The sequence below is a fragment of the Caretta caretta genome, chromosome 7, assembly GCF_965140235.1.
Source record: "Caretta caretta isolate rCarCar2 chromosome 7, rCarCar1.hap1, whole genome shotgun sequence".
NCBI classification, from domain to species: Eukaryota; Metazoa; Chordata; order Testudines; family Cheloniidae; genus Caretta; species Caretta caretta.
In genome coordinates, this window is record NC_134212.1 from 78,242,723 (window position 1) to 78,268,357 (window position 25,635).

At 39.7% G+C, this 25,635-nt stretch overlaps 1 protein-coding gene across 3 annotated transcripts in view; it reads left to right on the top strand.

Annotated features, from left to right (window-relative positions):
- ARID5B (AT-rich interaction domain 5B) overlaps positions 1 to 25,409 on the top strand; it is a 191,826-nt gene extending 166,417 nt beyond the window's left edge. For all 3 annotated transcript variants that reach the window (XM_075130822.1, XM_048858417.2, XM_048858418.2), the window contains 3 exons: positions 744 to 841; positions 14,757 to 14,955; positions 19,432 to 25,409. In XM_075130822.1, the coding sequence (XP_074986923.1) occupies positions 744 to 841; positions 14,757 to 14,955; positions 19,432 to 21,594 (2,460 nt within the window). In that variant the 3' untranslated portion in view covers positions 21,595 to 25,409. The remainder of the gene's footprint in view (positions 1 to 743; positions 842 to 14,756; positions 14,956 to 19,431) is intronic.
- Positions 25,410 to 25,635: the final 226 nt, after the last annotated feature.

Below are 25,635 nucleotides of genomic sequence, written 5' to 3' on the forward strand. Positions count from 1 at the left end.
TTCTTCCTGGTTTAAATATAGCAGAATATATAAAATAACGAGGTGGCATTCAGAAACAATTCTTTTGCCAGGTCTTCCATCTGTTATTCTGCAGAATCCTAATTTTTGTACAAAAAACAAAACCATGGAATGCAACTCAATATGTTAGAAGATGTTTATTTTCTTCGATTTAGTCCAATAAAATACATAGCTCAAATATTAATACTGGAGCAAGTTAAGATTTCATTACCATTTGATCTATATATTTTACTGACATAAATGGATAAAAATAAACAGCTTGTAACATATAGAGTTACAGCCTATGCTTTTGTGGATTTAGGGAGTCTGTGGTGGATTTGGATTTTGCAACAGATTTATTTTCTCTAATTCAGTTAAAATAACTACATACTCATTATTTGTGGTTAGTTCTCGGTTCATTTTCATAATGTACCGCGGGATTTGTCTGCATAACTTCTGATGGTAATGACCCTATATTGATTGAGGTTCTTTATTGCAAGACCGAATTGCTTGTGATTTGACAATGAACTAATGGTAAAACCCCATCTTAGAAAAAAGAAAACAGATTAATATAATGTAATCTTACCAAAAAAGCATAGGAACACTATACATTCTGCGAGGGCTTTTATGGTATTTGTATTTCATGCTGTTCTGAAAGTACCACACATGGCATTTGTTGCTGTGAACTCAAATGCTGTAGAATCTGTAAAGATGCAAGATTAAATTTTCCATTGCCATTTTTACAGATAACAGCCCGTCGACAATGGAAACATATTTATGATGAATTAGGCGGTAACCCTGGAAGCACAAGTGCTGCTACATGTACCCGCAGACATTATGAAAGGTAAGATAACTAATACGAAATGCTTGTTTAATAAAGAAAAAATTAATTTGGAGAGCCTTCAAAGCATTCTGTAAAGAATGAGAGAGAGAGAGAGAGAGAGAGAGCGAGAGAGAGCTCTCTTAAAGGCATAGTAAATATTCTTCCAACAATGTAGTCCTATAATCCACTGTAATTTAAACCAGAGTGTGTGTGTCTCCAATGGCAAAACAAACAACACACACATCTGATTGCTTTTTGCTTCATACCTACATTTTACCATAGCATTTCTAGTAGAGAAGCTGCAAAATTGAACAAAACATATTAAAGAGAAAATACTAAATGACAACTAATTGAGTCTACCATTTGTATTCAGAAATTTTCAGGAATACAAATTAGGCGAGTTGTCAAGATCCAAAATAATGGGGTTGCCCGCATTGTTGGATGCTGTTAATATTGAAGGTCATGCAAAGCACTGCATTTCTATTCCTCGGTACTTTCTTCTCTCTTCCTTGCATAGAAGCTGCTGCCAACACACTGTTTTTCTTTGCAGCCAGTGTTGCTGGTTAGAATTGCAGATTTCTTGTTCTTCCAATGTAGATGATAACTTCCAGGGCTTAGGAAGCCAACACACATTAAATAAAATACTGTTGGAATTTTTTGAAAGGCATTCTTTTTTATACAGTTACTATTAATCAAGTGTGTGTGTGTGTGTGTGTATTCAAGTTCAAATAAGGGAAATCTGACCTCATGTTCCAGGTTATGAAGCGGCTGCCTGTGGAGGTCAGGAGGAAAGCATTTGGTTTTGCCCATGCAAAGCATTGCATAATTAAGCTATATGCAGCATGAGTTCTGCACCTTACTGTAGAGCATTAGATATTGGACATACTGCTGGATACAATAACATAACTGATGGGGGGAATTGCTAATCTTAAATTCCAACATCGGTACCCCCAACATAAGGCCCTTTGGTCCATTATGAAGAAGCTACTTCACCGCCATCACAAAAGCTAGAGTTAGAAACGTTCTGGAATCCAACCCAAATAGACAGGATCAACAGGGTAAGATGTTTTACTTGGCTAACAGTGCACAGGGGCAAATTCCAGCTGACACACTTTGTAGTGTAACCTCATCTGAGTGCCCAAGAAGTCACATGAGTAAATCTCTATGCATCAAGAGAAGAATATACTCTGGGGTTGCATGTGTAAAATAATAAACCACTAACATGAAAGGGGAATGAACAAATGTTTTGTATGCATAGTTGACTGATCAGATTGTGTGCTAATCAGAACTGACATTAGACTCTGCCTCTCCATCACTGCACCCTCAACAGGCCCCTTGTCTTTCTGTTGTGCCTGGGCCAGCTGATCTGTTCAAATCCAGCAGGCTGGGACTCCCCTCACCAGATGTATTTTATAGCATATTGTTTATTTGACAGGGAATCCCGAGAAGCACATGAGATTTAAACATTACAGTCGGGCTGGGCCCAGAAGACATAGAGGCCTCTACTGGGCTTTAGAATGAAATTGTAAAAGTGGAAAGGAGAGGCTCTCTTGCTAAGAGAGACTCCATTGTAGTCGTGGAGAGATGAATGAGCCAGACACAAAGGTGGGGCCAGGAATATCCCTTTCTTTCCTTCCCCTATCATGTTAGTGGTTTATTATTTTGCATATGAAACCATACATTCTGCTCTTGATATATAGATATGCTTTTCATGTGCCATCTTGAGCAGTTCAATGAGGCTATGCTGAAAAATATGTCAGTCTGAATCTGTCCTTATGTACCTCCAACCCAGTGCACTAATAGCAACGTGAACTAGATTCGTGACACTCCTTGGATTCGCGAGCATTCACTAGGCTACCAAAGGAGAAATACACTTCCCCCGCAGACATCTCAATGAGTTGTTTGAAGAAAAGGCTTTTTTTTTGGTTTATCATTGAGAGAGGCCTTAGGTGGAACTCCTGCGGTCCAAACTCCTTCATATTTCATGTGGCTTGGATTTGAATGCCTGAATTCAAATTCTTTCTTATAGTTGTGGTTCTGGCTTAGACCTGAAATCAGAAAAGGCCTATTTTCTAATTCATGTGCATGCCATCAAAAGATGGCATTTGGTGTTGAAATCTTGTCAGATTTGGCACCATTAAATCTGAAGCCTAATCTTCATTTAGCCTCAAGCATGAAACTCATATTCTATCCTTTACCAAATCTTGATCTGAAAAGAGCAGGGCCGGGCTAATCTCTGGATTTAGAGTATTAGCTACTTTTTCCACCACAGGAAAAGAGTATTCATGCTGAAAAAGACAAATAAAGTTGCCTTGGTTTGTTTCAATTGGTAATTCTGACTACAGCAGCTGAAAATGTAATGCTCATTTATAGCCAAAATGCTCTGATGACATTTAATCTAAAACTAGTGCTGCACTACAGAAATAGATCAGAATTTCTGATTCAGGACACATGTACGCTTTTTAAATTAAAGGTGAGCTGCAAAGATAACTGGAAATTGAGTTAAGCCTGGAAGTAGGCACTGAATGACCCCACTATTCAGGCTGTGTGGGACATTCAGCAGAAAAATGAACTGCTTTACAATTTACTTTTCCTTTCTGAAGTCTGCTGGCCTTTCCCTGTTTACTGGAGACAGACTGCATGATTCCCTGACTTCTCTGATACTACTGTTGTTTGGCTTAGCCTTGCAGTTCTTCTTTAAAACTGGAAATCACTGACAGTCATGTTGCCTTAGCTAGTTTTTCCTAAGATGAAAAAGTTAGTAGTAGTTTACACACTGGCTTTAAAATATTGAAAATGCTTGAGTTTGAATGACCTTTGAGTGACAGCATTAGTAAGCCTCAGAGTGAAATAGTACTTGCCCCCCATTGGTCTGGTATTGCGCTGCTTTCTTGATGCTGAGGAGGGTTATTTCTGCACTGCAGCTGGGAGCATGTTTCCCAGCCTGGGGGGACAGACTTGCCCTAGCTCTTGTCAAGTTATTGCACTAAATACATCAGTGTGGATGCTGTGACTTGGACAGCAGAGCTGACTAACAGCCTAAGCTTGGGAACAGGGTGGGATGGGCTTGGACTCAGGTGGCTAATCCAAGCTGTGTATGGCATTACCCTGTTATTTTGAGCACTCCAGCAACAGCAGAGCTAACATGAGTTTGTCTATCCAGGCCGGAGGCCTGCTCCCAGATGTTCTCAGGAAGTCTTCCCTCCTGCTGGGTAGAGTTTCAGAAAGTTCTGAACTGGTTCTAGAGCAGCGGTGAGCAACCAGCAGCCCATGGGCTGCATGCGGCCCATCAAGGTAATCTGATTGCGGGCTGCGAGACATTTTGCTGATGTTGAGCGTCCGCAGGCACGGCCCCCCACAGCTCCCAGTGGCCGTGGTTTGCTGTTCCTGACCAATGGGAGCTGCGGGCTGACGGAACATGCTGGGCGCAGCTTCCCACAGATCCCATTGGCCAGGAACGGCGAACCGCGGCCACTGGGCGGCGCGGGGGTCCGTGCCTGCGGACGCTCAATGTCAGCAAAATGTCTCACGGCCCGCAATCACATTACCCTGATGGGCCGCATGCAGCCCGCGCGCCACAGGTTGCCCACCACCGTTCCAGAGAGATGAGCTGAATCTTCTGATCACTGTGACGAAGAGAGTTGTCTTTCAGTAGGTGCTTAAAACTAACTATGCATAGGTAGAGGGCCAAGACATCACCTGAAACCCAATGGCATTCGGGACGATATCACCTCTTCTAAAGTTAGCATTATGAAGGGTGACAGCTGCAGAATTTAGTCTGGATTTGGGTGCCAGCTCACAGAACTTTGACAGTGTGTGTGTAGCCAACAGCTTGGAATGAACAGACCTCTAATGCTGTTACCTCAGCATTGCACATAGTAATCACTGTGACTAAGATAGCTTGCTTTTAACACTGAGTCTGTCTGCTTTGTTTTTCTGGAAGAGGAAGAACGATTTAGTATGCATTATCAAGTGATTCATTTTTCATGTAACATGCTTCATGTTTCCAGTAAATGTTTTCATTTTAAAACAAGGCAAGATTGCCAGTGTTTCCGTACGTGTTATTTGTGTATTAGTTAGGCTACTTTTGGTTTATTAATGAGTGTCAGAATGAAAGTGCAGGTTGCTGAATAGAATCAATGGATGTTTTTATTTAAAGCCTTGCAGGAATCATATAATGCCAATGAATGCATTATTGTCACTGTAGGCCTGACTGGTCTGAACCTGCCTCTGATTGGTTTAAATCAAATAGGCCCAAGCACTTCATAAAAATGCCTTTGTCAGCCTAGTTTTGCTTCCAAACCTATTCATCTCTGTCAGTTTTTAATATTAGTACCAGGCTCTTGGCCATAGTCCATTAGGACTGTTCTTAATTGCTCATGTTACAGATGATGATTACCAATATAAAAAGCATTAATGTTTTCCCATTGTGGGGCTGTTACTATGTAGATGACTCGAACTGTACAAAGCTTACGAATGGTTGTTATTTTGGTCATTACTTTTTTTCTTTAACGCAGTTATTTTGGGTGATAACAGAAAGAAGCTCAGTCTGAGTGTGTTATGAACAGTATCTGGTTCAGACTGAGCCTTTCCTCCCCAACCTACACAACTTGACACTTCTCACACCTCACTTCAGGATCTGGATCTTTTATCATTGGTACACGAAACAATCGGAAATGGCTACTTTTCTGCAAAGCAATATTCTTTTTCACAGTGTGTTCTAGGATATTAGTAATAACGCAGATGCGGTTTTCACACAAAGGGTTTGGGGTTTCTTTTGCTTTCGCACAAAATGCATGATTGACAGCATCCATTGTCCTGGGTAAACAAGAGGCTCCGTTTCTGTAATGTTCATGACGTTGCATTAGGGATTTTTCATAAGGGTTACAAGAAAAACAATTTGTGACATATTTAAAAGCTCAAAGCAAAAGGTAATAAAAAAAGTAAAGTGTGAGCAATAAAATGTAAGGGCCTTGTTCTGACCGCCAGACCTTACATTTTCCCCATAGCAGTCTCTACACCAAAGGTGGGCAAACTACGGCCCACGGGACCCTCTTGCCCGGCCCCGGAGCTCCTGGCCCGGGAGGCTAGCCCTCAGCCCCTCCCCTGCTGTCCCCGCTCCCCCACAGCCTCAGCTCACTGCACCACCGGCGCAATGCTCTGGGCAGTGGGGCGGCGAGCTCTTGCCGGGCAGCGCAGCTGCGGAGCCCAGCCTGACCGGGTGCTCTGTGCTGCGCGGTAGCGTGGCTGGCTCCAGCGGGCGGCACAGCTGCCTGTCCTGGTGCTCTGGGTGGCGCGGCTGTCACGCTACCAGCCACCGGTGCTCCAGGCAGCGCAGTAAGGGGGCAGGGAGCAGCGGGGTTTGGATAGAGGGCAGGGGAGTTCGGGGTGGTGGTCAGGGGGTGGGGGTGTGAATAGGGGTCGGGGCGGTCAGGCGTCCTGGAGGGTGGCAGTCAGGAAGGAGAGGGGGGGTTGGTTGGGGCAGCGGAGAGCAGTCAGAGGCAGGAGTTCCGGGGGAGGTCAGGGAGAAGGGGTGGTTGGATGGGGCAGAGGTCGGAGGGCCATCAGGGGACAGGGGACAGCAGGGTTGGATGGGGCAGGAGTCCCGGGGGGGGGGGGGGCTGTCAGGGGGCGAGAAGCAGGGGGGGTCGGATAGGGGGTGGGCGCTGGGCCATGCCTAGCTGTCTGGGGAGGCACAGCCTTTCCTAACCGGCCCTCCATATAATTTTGGAAACCCGATGTGGCCCTCAGGCCAAAAAGTTTGCCTACCCCTGCTCAACACAGAGAGTTCACACGTACAACTTGGGAAATGCTGCAGTTGATATTTGTAATATGATACTTCTGTCTTACATGCTTTGATGAACAGTGAAATAGTTAACAATGTTGACACTGCAAGTATTTAATTAGCATCGAATTAGCACCCATTGAAATGAATGGGGCAATTCATACCTCAGAGTCATTGTTTCAGACTTTCTGCAGACTCAGGTATCAGCTACAGTTGCTTCATATTTGGAAAGTTTTCTGCCCAACCATAACAGTTAGTAACTTAACTTTTTTTAAGAAATGAAAGCTGAAACACTGGAGAACAACTGAGAGGTCTGTATGTACCCCTTTGGGTAGTTCTTCTTGACCCACCAGGGAAGGTGTGTCCCATACTTTGAGAAACAGTCTGTTAGTTTATCTGGTTTTTTAAACTGTACTTGCACTGTAATATCTGAGATCTGCAGCACATACTAAATATATATCCTTGTGCACAAGAAAAAATCTAGGTGACAACAGAAGATTGCAAAAGCTAAATAGGAGAGCTCCATTCTACTGATTGCTCTCCCACCACTGCCCCAGTATGCATATGTAATGGTGGGTTCTAAATTAACTATTACCAACTGAAGAAAGAGATCTTGGAGTCCCCATGGAAAGTTTTCCGAAAACTCCCACTCAGTGTGCAACAGTGGTCAAAAAATCTATGGGCCACTGCCAGAGAGAGGATACTGGGCAAGATGGACTATGGTCTGACCCAGTATGGCAGCTCTTATGTAAAAAACAACAACTCATCATTGTGTTATGGAAACAAGCCAGGTCAAAATAAGGCCCTTAAAAGGTTTCTCTTTAACAGCTATAAAGACTTTCTACCCTAAGGATACTGTAAAGTAATTCAATATGCAAGAGAGTCTAGCATTCCACACAAATACTGTTTGGTTTTCTTAAAGTATTTAGATAACTTCATAAAGTGTGGGCATTTCAACAGTGTTCTGTAAGAAACAGCCACCAGTCTCCTAGATAGAAAAATAGGAGCCTATTATAACATCTATATAAAAATGCTTATGGTTGTCTTTAATACAAGTTGTAATTAATAGAAGGTTTTGGTTTACACTGAGTGTGAAAACATCCTCAGGGAAAAATTAATTAAGTGTTATGTCATTCTGTAAACTACAGCTAGTTCTTTGTTTGACCCAAAAAACTTGCCAAACAGCAGTTTTTCTTTGTCATACTAGCTTTGTTGTTTTATTTTGCTTTTCACCCTGCTTTTTATCCCGAACTCTTCATAGCTTCTAAGAAAACTTTGGAAGTTGCGAATTGTATCAGTAGTTTTCTATCAAGCATGAATTTAAATTTGAGGATAGATTAGGTGTGTTAGCCCTTTTTCTTTTTTGATAAATAACAAGAAGTTTTTACTTATGATTTTCTGTCCTCGGGGCTTTATCATTAAGATTAAATAACTGTAGTCTCAAGCATGCCACTGAACAAACATCTTTTCAATTATGTGAGTAACAGATGCTTTAACAAAGGAACTATTGAAAATTCAGAAAGCATGGTTCCCCTCCCTCACAAAATTTTTTAAAAAATAAAGTATCAGATGACAGAAGAATGGAATTGTTTACAATTAAAACAGATTCTTAGCTGCCCATTCAAAATATCTCAGAACATTGTGTTTTTGCAGAACTTACTCAAGACTTGTTTTGCAGTTTTAGAGACTTACTGGCCAGCACTGAAGTCAATAGAAATAAGTTTACATGTAAAAATGTATTTTGATAGTAGGACATTCTCTTCCAATGCTTAAGGACAGATTGTCTTTGTCACTTGCATGTGGAGGAGGGATCACAAGGAGCTGTGCTCCCAATCCCTTGAGCACCCCAAACAAGGGAGAGGGCCAACTTCAGTCCCTATACAGAAACAACTCCCTCTGAGTGCCACCCCTCTTCTGCACCGAACTTTGCTGTGGACTGAGCACGTCACGGGGGGAAGGCTGAACATTGCAAAGCTCCCTGCACCTTAGTGGGTAGGCATTGCTCAGGAAGGGCTGGTGGGTGAGCAATTGTGTGGATCCACTACGACTACTACTGCATTGGGTGGAGAAGATGGTGTTTGCAACAGAGACATAGGCTAAAGAAGCTTCTCTGGAGTGGCCTGGAGGATTCTCTCCCCACAGCACCCCTGGCCCAGTGCCCATCCCCTGCATCCAGCCCATCTAGTTGGGCTGGTCACTGGGGATAGGATTTGGTCCTTTATCTTTTCCTATTGCTTTATAGGATGGAGAGTTCCTAAGCTTTCATCCTCAGACTGCTCAGGTAAATCAACGGCGGTGTTTGTAATATCACTAATTTCCAGTTTATTTAAATCAAAGTGTGTTTGAACTCTCTTACACACAGGCAGTTCCCACCTCTCAATGGTGTGAGCGCTCTCCATACCCAGCAGCACTCCCAGTGTGCTGTAAGGCAAGTTGTTGATGAAAAGATGAAAGATCCATTTCTGTAAGGCAGGAAAGTTCTCTGGGAACAAAACTGAACTCAAACAAATTTTGTCTGTACTGATAAAATACATGCCCCTTTCGTACTTCAGACAAATGCAAATGATGCGATTGTTATTGTATTCTACACAAAAGAGTGCAACGCTTGCTTTCGGAACCCCTGCACAGTACAAATGAAATCAGCCTTTTGGAATACATTACTGGTTCCCCCAGCACACTTCATTTTCCTCTTCTGGATTCAGGGATCAGGCCTCTGGTTTTGAACTTCTCTTCTGCCCCTTCCTCTACTGCATATTTGCCTTGGTCATTAGGAGCTGTGTTCTTGGTCCAGTTTTCCTATGCTTTCAAACAGCTGAGCACTGTATCCCATGACAAAGCCTCTAGCTAAAGTGATGGCATGATCTTATGCCTTTCATGATAGTGCTGCTTCTAATATCAGGCCATATGGCTTTGAGAAATTATGGGTTTTCATTTCAACAGTAGCATATTAAAAAAGCAAGAAACACATCCCATTGAGATCACAGTGGCTCATTCCTGCTCCCCTTCAAGTAAATGGAAGTTTTGCCATGAACTTAGGAAACAAAATCAGGCCAGGGTGATTGAGGCTGTAATATGAATTTTGGCATTTCTATTATGCCTATCACCATAGCATAAATGTACTGAATTTATTGTAGAGAACCACGAGTGGGTAAGACTCACTCCTCCCATTTTTAATCTAACTTCTGAACTCCAATCTCAGGTTCTTGTCTGAGACGTGTCAGGCAGCCCTACCCAGCTGCTATTGTTTATGTGATGGGGCTGTTATTTTAGGAGCACAGCAATTGCTACATTGAATCAGACAGGTGGTCCAGTTTATCTGGTCTCTAAGCATGGCTGGGATCAGGTGCTTCAGAAGGAGGTGCAAGAAACTGCATAGTGGACAATGATGGAAATAGAAGTTTCTTCCAAACCCCTGTCAGTGTGAGTTTTTTTATTCCTTGATTGAAATACAAGGGTTTATATCCCTTCTCTGTATTTTTAAATCTTATCTGCTGTAACTGTGGACATTGCCACTCTCCATATAAATGGCTAATCCTTTTTGAATCATACTAAGCTCTTGGCCTCAGTGATATCCAGTGGCAATGAGTTCCACAGGTTAATTATGCATTGTGTAAAACAAACTTGTTTCATTTATCAGATTGAAATATTCTGCCTTTCAATTTCAGTCAGGCTTCTGAACCCTTAGCTGCGAATGGAAAAAACCTGGTCACCAGACCTTTAAATCATCCCTAAAAAAATCCAAAGTTTCCATTTTGCATTGTGTTAAGTCTGGAATACTAGAGAAGAGAATAGGATATGAAAGGGAGACACATTGGGGAATTTCTGTTCTGTCATTCACAAAGAAAGAAATGAAAGAATTAAACCCAGGCATGAGCTATGTTAAAATAGTGAAAGGGTTTAGACTTCAGCACCCAAGCTGCCTTTGCGCCCATAACTCACCTTATGGAGCCTGTGGATAGAGCATCGTGTACTGTACATATGGTCACTTCCTGATCAGAGAGCCCTGTAGTACCCCAGCACAGTGGGGAGAGTTAAAGAAAGAATTGGCAGCCTTAACTTTTAATTTTCCTCCTCCTCCTGGGTTTGTCAGACCCTTTACATTATTCTAACCATTTTATTAATTATTATTACTATTCCTATAAATAGACACTCTCTCATGTCCTATGAAGCAGAGTTTAGCTAAAAAGCTCATTCATTCTGTGTGTGCATTAATCAATATATGAAACGTTAGTGGTTACTGGTTCACATTAAATTTTGCATTGTTTTTTCCTGTAGCTGGAAAAAATGTTGATTTATAAAGATTAAGGGCTTTTTCTTTCTTTTTCTTTTTATGAAATGCCAGTGACGAAGATATGTTTGTTATAGGGTGAAATACATTTCTCTGATGTGAATTCTGCTTTTTGTTGGGAAAAAGATGCAGTCCCTGGAGGATTTTAGAATTTATAAATATAAAATTATCTGCCTCTGTGTTTCTTTCTTTCTTTTTTTCTTTTTAAATTGGCAGAAAGCCAGATTACTTACATTACTGTAATAGATTTGCTGACCTCTGACATCTGCTGCAGAGCAGTACATTGAATTTTTCATAATATCAGATGATGCAGATCTAAAAACTTGGTACACTCTGCACCATTATTTAATTCAAGACTCAGTAAAGCAGAATATTTTTAGACTAGCCATTTATATGTGATTAAACTTAATATTGCTGATTGTAATAAATCAGGATTAGTATAACACTGATTTGTTAATCTAACTTGTATTGATTTTAAGTTGTCTTTATTTATTTATTTTGTAAAGTCTCAGTTTTCACAGTGACTGAATTTAATAAGAAGCTCTGTGATAGCAAAGACTCCCCTACTGTTTCTGCTCTTGGCTGGAAAATGTTATTCTTGTTTCATTCCAAGGGAAAAAAACCTCATGCTGCTAAAAATCTGCTGCCTTTGGACAGATTTTTTTAATACACTACTGCTTACATATTCTATTTATGTTAATTGCCTTATAAATAATACATTTTGTTAATCTTAATATTGGAATCTTGATCATGATAAAGGCCCTTTTATTTGGGCTGCTTGCAGTCTTTAGGAGTAAATATTCTTTAGACCACAAAATATTCTTTTAATTTTTCTTATGAATACATTGGTACTTACCCCAGCCCTGCCATGTGAAACACAGTTACAGTTCAAACCAGCTGAAAATTTAGCTGTTATTTTAAAGTTTAATGTATTCCAGGTAGCCATATTTTTAATATGTCTTTACCTTTATATGCTTGAAGACTGATTAAATCTTAGTTGTGCTGCAAATATTTGACAAAAATCTTGAGCTAGTTCCAGGCATGTTGCATTCTGCTAACCTATTTGTATTATAGATAACCACATTTTTCCTGTGTTGGGCAACGTTGACCTTAAATTGGATAAGAACAGTGTGTTTTAATGGTGTATTAGCTGGTTGTTTAAATATTCTGAAAGCTGTATTAGCTTTATTACTCTTGTACTATAAAAACTTCTAATAATCAAATGATAAGATCATATCCTGTGGGTAATCATGTTGTACCATGACAGGATAACTGAAAAAACATTCAGTGCAAATTGTAACAAACGGAAATCTCTATATGAAGCAGCAATTGTTCATGGTGTTAGGCTTCTCTAGAGCCTCACAGTGCATATTCATGTATGCTTCCTTTTTGCTTTGTGCCTGTGTATGTATGTATGCGCGTGCTTACAAATTATCTCTGTGCTGTAGAGAAACAGCAGCACATTGGGCCTTAGTTTAAAAAGGGGGGGAAACCTCTAGAACAAGCCATCCGTGTGTTTTGATTCAGTTTTACCTTAGTCATGCCTCTTTCCCGATACAAGAAACATTTAATTCCAGATTTCCTGCTGCTGGCTCTAGGCCTTTGACCAGCTATGTGAAATGTATTTTTTACTGCTGTCTCAGAGCCAACTGCTGAACTCAGTGAAAAAGAACTGAAATGAAAATGTTGTATTCCCACATGAACTCTTAAGATTAGAAAAGGACATTTAAGCTGTGGTTCCTAATTAGCACCAAACCTAATGAGTCCTGGTGCTCTATATGGCAACAAAGAGGAGGAACCTTTGTCAGAAAGTGCCATAAAAGAATCCATGGAAAGAATGCTAAAAGTGATTTATCTTGTCAGGCCCATCCTTATTCCGATTTCTGCCTTAACCAGAAGGTTAATCACATAGTATCTTTTATTAAAAGGACCACTAGCGGTACAATATCATCTTCATCTCATCTAGAGCTATGAACAGCTATTGAAACATTTACTGAGGGTATATGGAGATTGCAAATGGAGGACATGTTCCCATGGAAACAAAACAAAGTCAAACAATCCTATCGCAGTGCGAACAATTATAGCAATAAAATGTGTTTTTATTAAAAGTGACTTTAAATATTTAACACATGGCAGTAAGATATAAATATTGCCCAATATGAAACCAAAACTTGTCTCTCTAGTAAAGTCCCAAATGCTGCATGCAGCAGAGGGAGATATTAAGTGTTTCATGAATATTTGTGCTTTACAAATGAAATTTACCAGCCTCAAGTATGAACAAGATTATTTTTTCTTATTCTGCCTAGTTATGCTTTTTATTATATAAACATTAACTGTAATATTACAGTGGGAAGCAGGTATTTGGCAACTATATATTATTTTGCTAAGGCTGCATAGAGGGAGCAGTTTCCAGTTTTAGCAGCTGTAACATGTTTAAACTCAGTTTGTAATGGGATCTGAAGATGAATATTCCCTGTGGGCTCTGCTTAGCTTCATTACTGGAGCACTGCCAAATTCAGGGCTAGAAAATATTATTCACGCCTCTTTGCACATACCATGTCAGAGCATGCTCAGTTACTAAATTTTGTTTCTAATATGGCATAAATTAGGTTTATATTTTAACATAAATTATGTTGTATTTTATTAAAATGTGAAACATTAAGATCACAAACAATCTAATTTCTGCTCTCTTAAGCCCAAACTGTGTTTCAGCATCTAAGTATTTAAATCAAAATTGCATGGTTGGAAACTGATTGTAGGATAACAAACATATATCTGAACCAAAGAGTTTTCTGCCTTGGAGTCTTAGATTCAAGATAATTAAGGATTCCCAGCATTTGTACAGATTTATGTTGTTTATAAGCAAAGTACATTTTCTTCATTGAGTCAACTTGTCTTTTTTTTTAAACAAATTATGTTTGTTGTATTAAAGTTCATATTTTTAAAGTCTGAGTCTTGTATTAATCCCACAGTGAGTCATTAATCATACCAAATGCATTATAAAAACTTTAATCACTGAAGTTGAAACTGAGATTGTAATGCAATCCATCCCTTTTAATTACATCAGTTATTTTTCCTTTTAGATCAAGAGCTACATTGCAAAGGGAAAACAGATAGATTAAAACTCAAACTTTTTGAGATTTTTCTTTTTTAAAAAGTGATTTCACACCCTTTGTTGAAGAAAGTTCTGCAATTAAAGTTCTTTATTTTTTAAATCTTTGTGATTTGCTTTGTCATGCTCCCCCTGCCACTGTCCTCCGAGCAGCAACCCTCACCCCTCTTGCCCTTTGACAGAAGAGCAAAGGAACATCCTCCAGAATGGGGACCAACCTAGCTTTCACTTCATGGATTTGCCAGAAAAGGCAGCTCTGTGCTAGTCAAATTGTTCTACACCCTCCATTGGAGGCAGGGTGAAATAATCTCTCTCCCAAGTTTTCAGTCTACATGCAAATTTACAGCTTTTATGTTCACCTCCAGGCTGGAAATATATGGGTGTGCTATTAGGTTGCCTTAGCTTTGTACCATTTTACTGGCATTCACTCTACAGGTTTAGGAGTAGGCAGCCAAAAGAAAGATATGATTGACTTTTAAACGAGTTGAAAACACTGTGGGACATATCCTTAGCTCCATAACCAACATGCTCTGTGGGCATCTGTGGAATGACACTGATTGGCACCAGCTGAGAATCTTGCCAAATATGTTGCTTTATCATATGTGGGATAAATATTAAGGTCCAGGTTACAGAATTGTGTTTATGCTGTAGAAAAATTAGGTTTATTAAATAAACTGCTCAGAGGTGCTACATTTTTTTTCTTTACGAGAACTGCAAAAACTGATCAATTATTTGTTCCTTAATCCTTTAGATTAATCCTGCCATATGAAAGATTTATTAAAGGAGAGGAAGATAAGCCATTGCCTCCAGTGAAACCTCGAAAACAGGATAACAGTTCCCAGGAGAGTGAAACTAAAACAAAAGTGTCTGGAACAAAACGCATCAAAAATGAAAACCAAAAGAGCAAGAAAGAAAAAGATAATGCACAGAAACCCCAAGATGTATCTGAGGTTAGTTAATTTCCTTCTTTTTAACTTTTCAATTAACAATGTACTGCTTTAATAACATAAAACCCAATGATAAAATAAATCATTTAAACCTGACAATTCCGAAATGAGTTGGCCTTCCTTTGCTCAGTAGCTGAAATCCAATTGTGTTGGCATTCTGAGTGTTATGATTGTGCTGGGCTATAAACAGCAACCAGCAAGTTCCATGTTGCATAGAAATGATGGCAAAATACCAAGACTGGATTTAGGAAATACAGTTTCTGCTCATTGTATTATCCAGTGGTCACCATTAAAAAGTCAACACTAGCCAACAGGAAACCACGCATTTTCCACAGTGATTTCCTACTCTAAATATAGGGTAGGGGGAACTGAAATGCCTCTGATAACATTGTGGTAAATGTTGGCAAATGCAGACTTTTTAATGGCACTTCCACACTTATGGATGTATTCACATTTCCATCAAAAACTCATTTTTCCTGGATTATTAACAAGACTAAATATCCCCTTTGGGTTGAAATCTAAAATTCAAGGGTCACAGCCTTGTAGTCCTTAATCTTGACAGATTTCCCAGTTAAGTCAATGGGAGTTTTGCCATAGTCCCCTGTCCTTCAAGCTCTCTCAAATGGACTGACCCCTACACCTATGCAGAGCCCCATTCACTTAAGTGGGGCTCCATGCAGACCCAGAGATCAGACCTCATAGAGTAGCTTACAGGACCAGAGCCTGCAACAGGCTCGCCCTCAGGAGTCAGCAGAATACACTTTTATCTGTTTTAAGTCATGTACATAAGAGTTTTTAGTATTGCACACGGTGGGTGGGATTTTCAAAAGTATGCAAGTGACATAGGAGCACAAGTCCCATTGAGTGTCACTGGGACTTATGCTATGACATCATTGAGACACTTTTGAAAATCCTACTCCCTCTCTTATATACAGTATTGTACACCCTTTGCCATTGACCTAATCAAGTTGTTGTTGTCTGTGGCATACAAAATATACTGTGTTCCCCTTGACTGGAAATCACAATAGCCATTACAACCCTTCTTGGAAATAAGTATTTAAAGAATTTTTAAGACATGCTTTGTGTAGCCAACAGAGCTTAGCAGTCCCTTCGATGCAATTGCTGTCTGGCATGTACAGATGTACTGGATTTAGACCAGTCTGAAAATCTAGTTTGACATGACTACCAAAAATCCTTCTTTCTATGGCTTAAAAATAGCAAAGCAGCTAAATATGTACATGGCTGAGGCCTTGTCTGCTAAGTTTCAAGTATAGTGAATTTTTATAATCATGTCAAAAAACCCCAAAAGTCAGGTTTACAATGGACCCATAAGAGACTGCCTGATTCAGAATGTGTGTTTTATACTGACGTAATCAACAGAGCCTTTAAAGTTGATACTTCACAGAGAGAGACTTTTCCTTGAATTTCAATTTTAAAGCAAGAAACACTGTAAAAATCTCCACTACTAATTACAAATATATAAAGAAAAGAGCACACAAAAAACATGCTTAAGTAACTGGAAGGTTGCAACACAAATTGCCAAAAGCAAGGAAATGCAAAGTTAAAGCTAGCATTCCTTTCCTCAGTCATCCCTTTGTGCCTGGTTATTTATTGCCGTGGTCTCAGATCAGTGAGTTATGTTACATACCATATGTACTGCAGCAGCTAAGCACAACATAACGAGCCAGGGATGGAGTGTCAGTCTTAACTTTGAATTTCCTTGCTTTTGTTGTTTTATATCTCAAACTTCCTGCTGCTTAAACTGCAGTTATTTTTGTATGCGAGTTTCAGGAAGAGTTCTTAGCAGTGTTTGTCGGAAATGTGTAAGAAATAGAGCCATAGACACTGTAATGCACAATTATAGTGGTTTCCTACTGTAAAATTTTACCTCCTGTATCAGAATTATTCTTTGCTGTCTGATTGTAGCTTAGATATTTTTAATACTAAGGGCCAAATGCTGTCCCTGTTTATGAGGCAATAAGGGGAATGGCTATGTTACTGGGCCAAGTTATCCACAGGATAGCTGGACTCAGTGTGTAACTTGGAGTGGAGGGTATATGCACCTGTTCTATGGGTGGGTGTTCAGTGACGGCAATAGCTCATGGAATTGAACTTCCCTAAAGAAGCTCTATTCAGATCTGGAACGCCAAGCCTGTACAGCCCACTTAGCCTCCCTAGTTGTCAATAAACCATCCATCCATCTTCAGCGATGCAGGGGTAACTCTGCCTCCCCTGAAATCATTGCGCAGGGACCAGCCACTATAAATGGCCTTCTGAGTTGGTGACATAATGGACTGCATCCCTGGGGTTGGTGCAGGGTCAGGACAGCTGCACAAGCACTATGTAACCACCTAAATTGGGGGGCTTTCTAGCATAGAAATATCCACAGCTGCAGCACTCCTCTGTGCTTTGCCTCGAATGAGGGCTCCACGCCATGGGCTCCCAGATCATGCCCCTACAGTGTCCATGAGAAAGAGGGGCTCAGCTGTATGTTCAGCTCCTGAGGAGCTACATTTGAATGCGGTGGGATTAGAGTCCAGGCTGGGGTGGGTGGCAAGAACTGGGGTGAGAATATCCACACCATCTCTCTCTCGGTCCCCAGGAAAATTAATCAGAAAATATAGTACAGCTGATGGCTATAGTGGTTCCAGTGAACTCACCTGTGGGGGGCAGTCCCAGCCAGGAAAGGCCCTGGTAGCATGTCTGCAAAGGAGCCTTACTGCTAGGCAATCAGAGGTCATTGGGGATTGATCAGGTGCAGAAGCACATGGCCTCTGGCTAGATGGCTCTGGCCATCTGAAAATCCTCAAGGATCCACCACATCTAGGGTTGGGGTCAAACCTCACCCCCAAGCAAGCTGGCTTTCCATGGAAGGGGATGATCTGTGCCAGGAGTAGTTATAAAAGTAAAAAAGAGATGTAAGAGTACAGTCCTTCCTAAGGCACTTTCACCACTTTCCTGGATATAAACATGAACAGGGATGTCACTGGGAGACTAGAATCTTTAGCTGATTACTCAGTTTTGTACTCCTTTATTCTATAGGAGTCATAATGACATTGCTCAATGTAACTAAATAGAAGAAAAAAATGTTATTAGCCTTACATTGTGCATGTCTTTAAAATAGCTAAAACTTCATTCAAACTGTTGCTTAACAAAAACAAAGAGCAAGAACGTACAATTATTACATTTCATTTGCCTTTCCTCCCTGCTTTGCTCATCTGTCTGGTATTTTTCTGTAATTGTATAATCTCAGGAGACCAGTGATAGTACTTTGTGAAGGACTAATGATGGTATTTGAATTGAAAAAGGCAGCTATTAGGGTTTTTTTTAAAAATAGTGCTTATGAAGACTAACAGACACTGTAACTAATAGGAAAACCCAACACAGAGGAATATTTAAAAGCAGCTGTGAAGAAATAAATCTTTAAGATGGTTGTGATTCATTACATACTTTTATATCCCTCCCTGACATGATAGACCATAATGCAGCATTTGGATAATAACTTTCTTGATGCCGCTTATCTTTACAACTAAGAAAGAAAGAAAAAAAATAATAATAAAAGGCTCACACAATGCTGCTGTTTTCTGACTGTCTTCTACCAAGGCATGTCAGAGGAGAATGACAGCAATTTTGAAAAGGGTTGTCAGTCAGCTGTATGACAGATGGAACGTTATAATGACCTCCAGGGTCACAGTTCATTCGTCTACATAATGGAATGAATAGTGTGAACTGTGCACACAAGCTTTATTAATGGAGAAGCATAAAGAGCTGCAGTCTCATTGACGACAACTTATAAAAGCTATATTTGTAATAGCGCACACATTACTCTCTGAATGTTGACAACTTCATTTTAATCCATTAATAAAAAAAGCATGCCCCAGTTACGCTATACCAGTGATTTCTCAGTCTACAGCACTGATTTCTAGTATTCCATTTCTAGAATTTTTAACATTTTAAAGAAATGTGGCTCATCTGTTCTGCAGTCACTGAATTTCAAAATAGCCAAACTGAAGGGATTATATCTACAATATAGACACGATAAGAAAAGCCAACTTGGACTGGTCTATATTTTTCATAGGTGGGATAGAATACTGAGAATATTTTACATTCTTCTCAGTTGTGTTGTGAAAAGTGCAATTATTTATTTAGAAAATTGATTCAGAAAGAAGACAACCTTACCATTAAACTATCTGGTCAAATCATCAGATGATCCAATTATTTATAGTCTGGTTACAAGCTTTGCTATTTTAATAGGTCTTATTGTGTCATTAATGTGGGTGTGGGTATATTTTCCAGTATTTTGGGGAGTTAGATTGGTTTGTTTAAAATCTGATACATGGTATTAAAACTTTCAGATTTCAACAAGATGAGTGACAAACATATTTCCAAAAGAAGCTTCTGTGTACTGTATTTGATTTTATAGGCAATCTGTCAACACACACTGTATTCTTATTACTGTCTATTGAAACATTTTATTAGGTTTCGTCAGAACAAGAGAAGGATCAAGACTCTTCAGACCAGAAAAGTTTACCTGAGCATCCTGCAGTGGAGGAGACCAAGAAACCCATTGAAGGGTCCCAGCCTCTTCTGCCAGAGGCAACAGGGCCAGTATCTCTGGAAAAGACAGACTTGGTGGAAAGCAGCTCCAACAGTGAAAAGTCCAAGGAGGAAGTTCAGCACTCAGTCTCTTTTTCAAGGGCTTCAGTGCCTCCTGAAGAGGATACCATATTGGAGCCAACAGTCAACAAACCCTTGCACACCCCAATAGATGCCCTTGATGCCACAAAGCAAGAGCAAAGAGGGCACAGTTTTACAGACCGTTTAGAAAGTGAACCCCAAGAACTTACTTTTAATCATTTCCCTGCAATCCAAGTACAGTTACCAGGTCAAAACGACATGGAAGACGATAAATTGCCAGAGATGGCGGATTATATTGCAAACTGCACCGTGAAACTGGATCAGTTAGGAAGTGACGACATACACAATGCACTAAAGCAAACGCCCAAAGTTCTTGTGGTACAGAATTTTGACATGTTCAAAGAAAAGGAACTGCCAGGTTCCATTAACGATGATCCCAGTTTTAGTTACACACCACTAATCTATTCAAAGGGTAATCCAGGCATCATGTCACCACTGGCAAAGAAAAAACTTCTATCGCAGGTCAGTGGGGCAACCCTGTCATGTAGTTATCCTTATGGGTCACCTCCACCTTTGATTAGCAAAAAGAAATTAAACAGCAGAGATGAACTGTCTGCAAGCATATCTCAGGCTCCCCATGCCCCCAATTCTGATTCTGTGGCAGTTAATAGACCATCTGTAATACAACATGTGCAGAGTTTTAAAACCAAGAATTCAGAGGAAAGGAAATCTATTAATGAAGCTTTTAAGCCTGACATGTTAAGTAAACCAGATCCCAAGCGTTGTGATTTTTCAAAACATCACCTTAACTCTCTTGCTGAATCTTATGTACTGAAGCCAGATATCCAGGACTGCAAAGATAAAATGAATGAGAAAAGGGCACTGCAGCATTCCCATGTGCCCAGTTTCTTGGCAGACTTTTACTCATCTCCTCATCTGCACAGCCTTTATAGGCACACGGAACACCACCTTAATAATGAACAGACATCAAAGTACCTCCCTCGAGACATGTTCAGAGATTCAGAAAATATTTCTACTTTTGCTCAACACAAACACCAAGAAAAACTTAATTTAAATTATCACCCATCTTTGCATCAGCAAGAAAAAAAGACTGCAGTGGAAGCCTCTTCAGATGATCAGCCTACGGATTTGAGTCTTCCAAAGAGCGTACACAAACAGATTGTAAAGACTCCAGGGTCCAGTCTCCCGCATTCATCAATGGTGCCACAAGAAAGCAAAAGTATTTCCCAATTCCATGCATCAGGCAGCCAGGGGGTGAGCATAGACTGTAATCCCAAAGCTTGCCGTGTTTCTCCGATGACCATGTCAGCACCTAAAAAACATGGTGAATCCCTTCACAGGTCCGGAAAACAGCAGAATCAGAGACTTGAGAATTTAAGAAAGATGGAAGGAATGGTCCATCCAATAATAAGCCGCAAAAGTAGCTCCCAAAACATTGGGGCAGCTCGGCCTTTAAAACGGAACCTAGAGGATTTGGACAAAGTCATTTCTGAAAAAAAAATCCGAGCTGTCTCCCCTCTGCACTTACCAAAGGAGGCACCTGCAAAGGAAAAGGTTCCCGACCGAGAGGGCGAAGGCAGCAAATCAGTTCATGGTCTACATTCTGGCAACATGTTGGAAAGCCACAAATTTCCCCTTTCAACCCCTATCTTCACAGGCTTGTACCCAGGAACTCTGTGTGCGGGGTTGAACAATCGCATCCCAGCTGGATATTCTCATCCTTTGCAGTACTTGAAAAATCAGACTGTGCTTTCTCCACTAATGCAGCCTTTGGCTCTTCATTCCTTCATGGTGCAAAGACAATTTCTTACATCCCCTGCAAATTCTCAGCAGCTCTATAGACACTTAGCTGCAGCAACACCTGTAGGAAGTTCATACGGTGACCTTTTGCACAACAGCATTTATCCTTTAGCTGCTATAAATCCTCAAGCTGCCTTTCCACCTTCCCAGCTGTCTTCTGTACATCCGAGCACAAAACTGTAAATCCCTTTTTTAAAAAAAAAGTATCGGAGGAAAAAATGTTGTTAGCTACATTCCTTTCCCTGTGATAATGTCTTGCAGAATTAGAAATCAATATTTTTGTTAACCAGTAAGTCTCATCCCATGTAGCTGAATGCTTCAGATCTGATTGAGACAAAACAACTTTTCAGTTTGTAATTCCAGCTCCCACACCTACTCCCCAAATCATTTCATTTTGCATATTAGTTTTTTGAAAGGTCTTACCTACGTCGAGAGCAAAGATCAGAGCAAACCAATGGAAGTTTAGGGACAGATCGTGATCTCTTTGAAGCCAGTGGAAAAACTTGCTTTTTTTTTCAGGGAGTGGAGGATGAGGGTACTTAGATAGTCCTTGACTGAATGGAACTCTAGATGAATCTGAAAAAGAGAAGGAGGCAGGGAATACACACAATCAATAGATATGCTTTTGGGGGGTAACTTTCCTGACTTTCAAAGGTTCAATCAATGCAATGTATAGTAAAACTGCAATAGATTCTTCATTTTAACACTATTAGAACAGAAAGGTAAACACTGTTTAATTTGACTGTATATATCCGCTTTGAAAACTATCAGTGTCACATTTGGTCACATAATTTATATAGTTTCATTTGTCCAGTATATCATGTGCTCTTTTTTTTTTTTAAATTAAACAGTATCATTTTATCTGCAACTTATTTTAAAGGCTGTGGCTGTCCTAATTTGTGTGTGTGTGTGTGTGTGTGTTTGTGTTTGTAGTTTTTCCAGTTCTTATACTTTTGAGCAGCTTTTTTGGTGGTGACATTATTGTTTACAAACCGAAGCAATTGGTTCAGGCTATAAACATACTGTAGATTATACAACAATGCAACTGATGCAAACAAAGTTCTTTTTTTTTCTATGGTCTGTTCCTGATAGGTGCTGAGCACCTGTCGCTCCCACTGGTGTTGTCACAATGGCTCATACACTGCTTTACTGGCCACAGAAGCTTTTGGTCTGTGAATTTGTTAACAACTGTATTTACCTTATCTAGGCTGTGAAACCCTCCTGCATACCAGAGAAATAAAGAACAAAATCTTACTGGCAACAAGCTGCTGAGTAACAATGGAGTCCAGAAGACAGATTTGTGGGTTGTAAGAATACGTTAAGAATGTCAAAAAATAGAACAGGAGCCAACCTTTATTTTTTAATCAAAAGGTTTTAAGAGTCCGGTGCCTCGAAACAGGGATGGGATGGGGGCAGGTGCCTCCCCCCACAAGGAAGAATACCACTAAATAGTCGCCCAAGGTTCAATATTCTGAATAGTGGGTTAAGAGGTGATGCTCACTTACCCAGCCCCTTCCTCCTAGTTCAGATCAAGTGAAACTCACCCCAGCTAGCACAAAGCCTAAGCATCAGGTAAACCCTATTCAGAGAGCTAGGTTCTCAGCTGGCAAAAATCCGCATGGCTCCGCTGAAGTCAAAGGAGCTGTGATGATTTGCATAGCTGGGACTTAAAGCCTGCACACCTTTTGTGATAGCCCTCTGCACTCATGCTGAACAACTAACCCCAGTCATTGGGAATAATTTGTAAGTATAAAAAGCCCATGAGTACAGGTTTTCAGTTTCCATAATGAAAGAACCTTCCTATGCATATGGTCACTTGAGAGCTAAATACAGAAATTGAGTCAGAGGTTAAATTTGGAGGTATTTGACAATGTGAAAATGGGTTATGATTTAAACCATCTCAGTTATTATTCAAATGCTGCATGATCAAAACTGTTAAAAATAAAAATGGAAACACCTTGCATGCCACGCATCTTATTAGAACTTCCCAGGATATAATGCCAATTACAATATATTATGGAACATATTTAATATCCAAAGGTGGAAACCAGAATTATGAAGTCATCTACTGTTAAAGATCCACTTTCTTCAATTAAATACTTCATATTTCTGTGGAAAAACAAGATTTAATTGATCAGTAAACAGACTAGTAGAATCTAGAATATAAATGTGCCAATGCAAATTATTCTGCTATTCCACATACTGTATAGAAAACAAAATCACAAGCTCATTTGGTCACAGGCCATAGCATAGAAGGCATCTCTAGTGAAGTTGCATGAGACCTAAATCATGTAAAAATGGAGGGTTGGGGGGAAATGTATAAACCTACAGCAAACACAAATATGTATGTGCCTGCCATTTAATCAGAAAATGGAACATTTCTCTTATTTGTTTATAATATTTTATACATCCTGGATTCATGCATTTGTTTACAACAAGTCTCTTATTTCACTTTTGATGACACGTTGGAATTTGATCAGAGCATTTTAAAACAATGTTAACACAGTGCAGAGTTGGCGGGGGGTAGCGGGGGCAGGATTTTTTCCTTCATTTATTCCATGAGGAGACTTGCTGTTTCAGTCTGAGGAAGCTCATAATATACTGGGCAAAACATCAGGACAAATAAAAAGAAATGGTGGCATAACTCCCCAGCAGAAGTAGTACATTATTTGTTTAAAAACTCTTACCAGAAATCTGGGAAATCTTTCAGAAAGACCATTGAATTCTCCATTGGCTGAGAACTACTTTTTTTTTTTAAACTGTCTTAAATGGGGCTTTGTTTGCATTGTTTGAGTTCAAGGGGCCTTATTATTGAATGAAATTGCACAAGCCTTTCTTTGTGCAATCAAAACCATTGTTATTGGTAGGGTTGTAAAGGAAACTGTGGAATCTAATTGGCAATAGAGTCATAAATATATTTACCAAGAACCAGTGCCAAGAAATGTTGCAATTCAAATGTACTATGTTCAAGATTCATTACAGATTCTGAAGGTTGTGAGATTCAATTAAATATAAAAGCCCAGCAAAAACAATATTCTTGTAACTTCTGGTTACAGATTGAGTTTAACTTTAGAAAACAGAACCTAACTGACTTTCGCAACAAAATATATTTCTAGTAAGGGTCAAAATTTGTAATGATTGCATTTCGCAATAGATCTGTCATATTTATTTAGTTACTGGACAAGATAAGTTCCCATTCGTATCAGGGCATACAAAGTAGTTTGTTGCAACTAAGTATTTACTTTACAACTTATTGAATTGGTGCATGAGTCCTTAAGTACTGTATCTTACTATGTTGATGCGTCTATGAGGTCACTAAAACATTTTGTGTAGTGTGCCTTCAAAGAGAAGGGTTAATTTCTTTAATTCATTGTTCAACATAGTCACTTTTTGTGTGTGTGTGTGTGTGTGTGTGTGTGTGGTGGTGGTGGTGGTCAGTCAGGTCACAGCTGGTCTTCTTTTACAATTGTCATGATTTTAATGAGAAATGGGAATTATTTCACTTATGTGAGGCTGACAACATTGAAACTATTATCATAAGCACTTACTAGGTGTTTGCTGTAAATGTGTTTGATATTTTACTTGTTCCCCTCTCCCCCAGTTTCAAATATGTTCTAATAATGGCAGCATAATCTACTAGCTGTTTATACTTTTTTACCTTTCATTTGTTGTAAATATTGTACACTTTTTGTGATTCAAGTTATGTAGCCTATATGCTCTGTAAGGTGATTATCTGTATATAGCAAAACGGCCCAGTAATATGATATAGTATCCCATTTAAAAGGTTATTGAGTAACCTTTGCATTAGTTTAAACACTACCAGAAATAAAGCTGAGCCAACTATAAACACTCCATTTTTGTATGTTTTCCAAATTGTACTTATTAATGCTTTTGATACTGTATTATGTGCCAATAGTTTCCCAATCACATAGCAGGCAAAAGATATTTTGTACTTTTTGATCCACTGTAATATTTAATAAAAAAGGCTACTATCTGTTCCCGTTTGTGTTTGATTAATAATTCTGTAAATAGCTCTTATCACAAGGGATTACATATTATCCCAGACGACCTTTCAACCCTTTTATATTGGCTTCTCTTGAGAAAATATCCCCTCCCACTAATGATTAGATTAAAGAACTGGAAGTTCACAGTTTCCTAAGGAGGAAGAGACAGGCATCTTCAAGGTTCCTCCATGGCTGCACTTCTCTCTCATTAAAGTGGGGC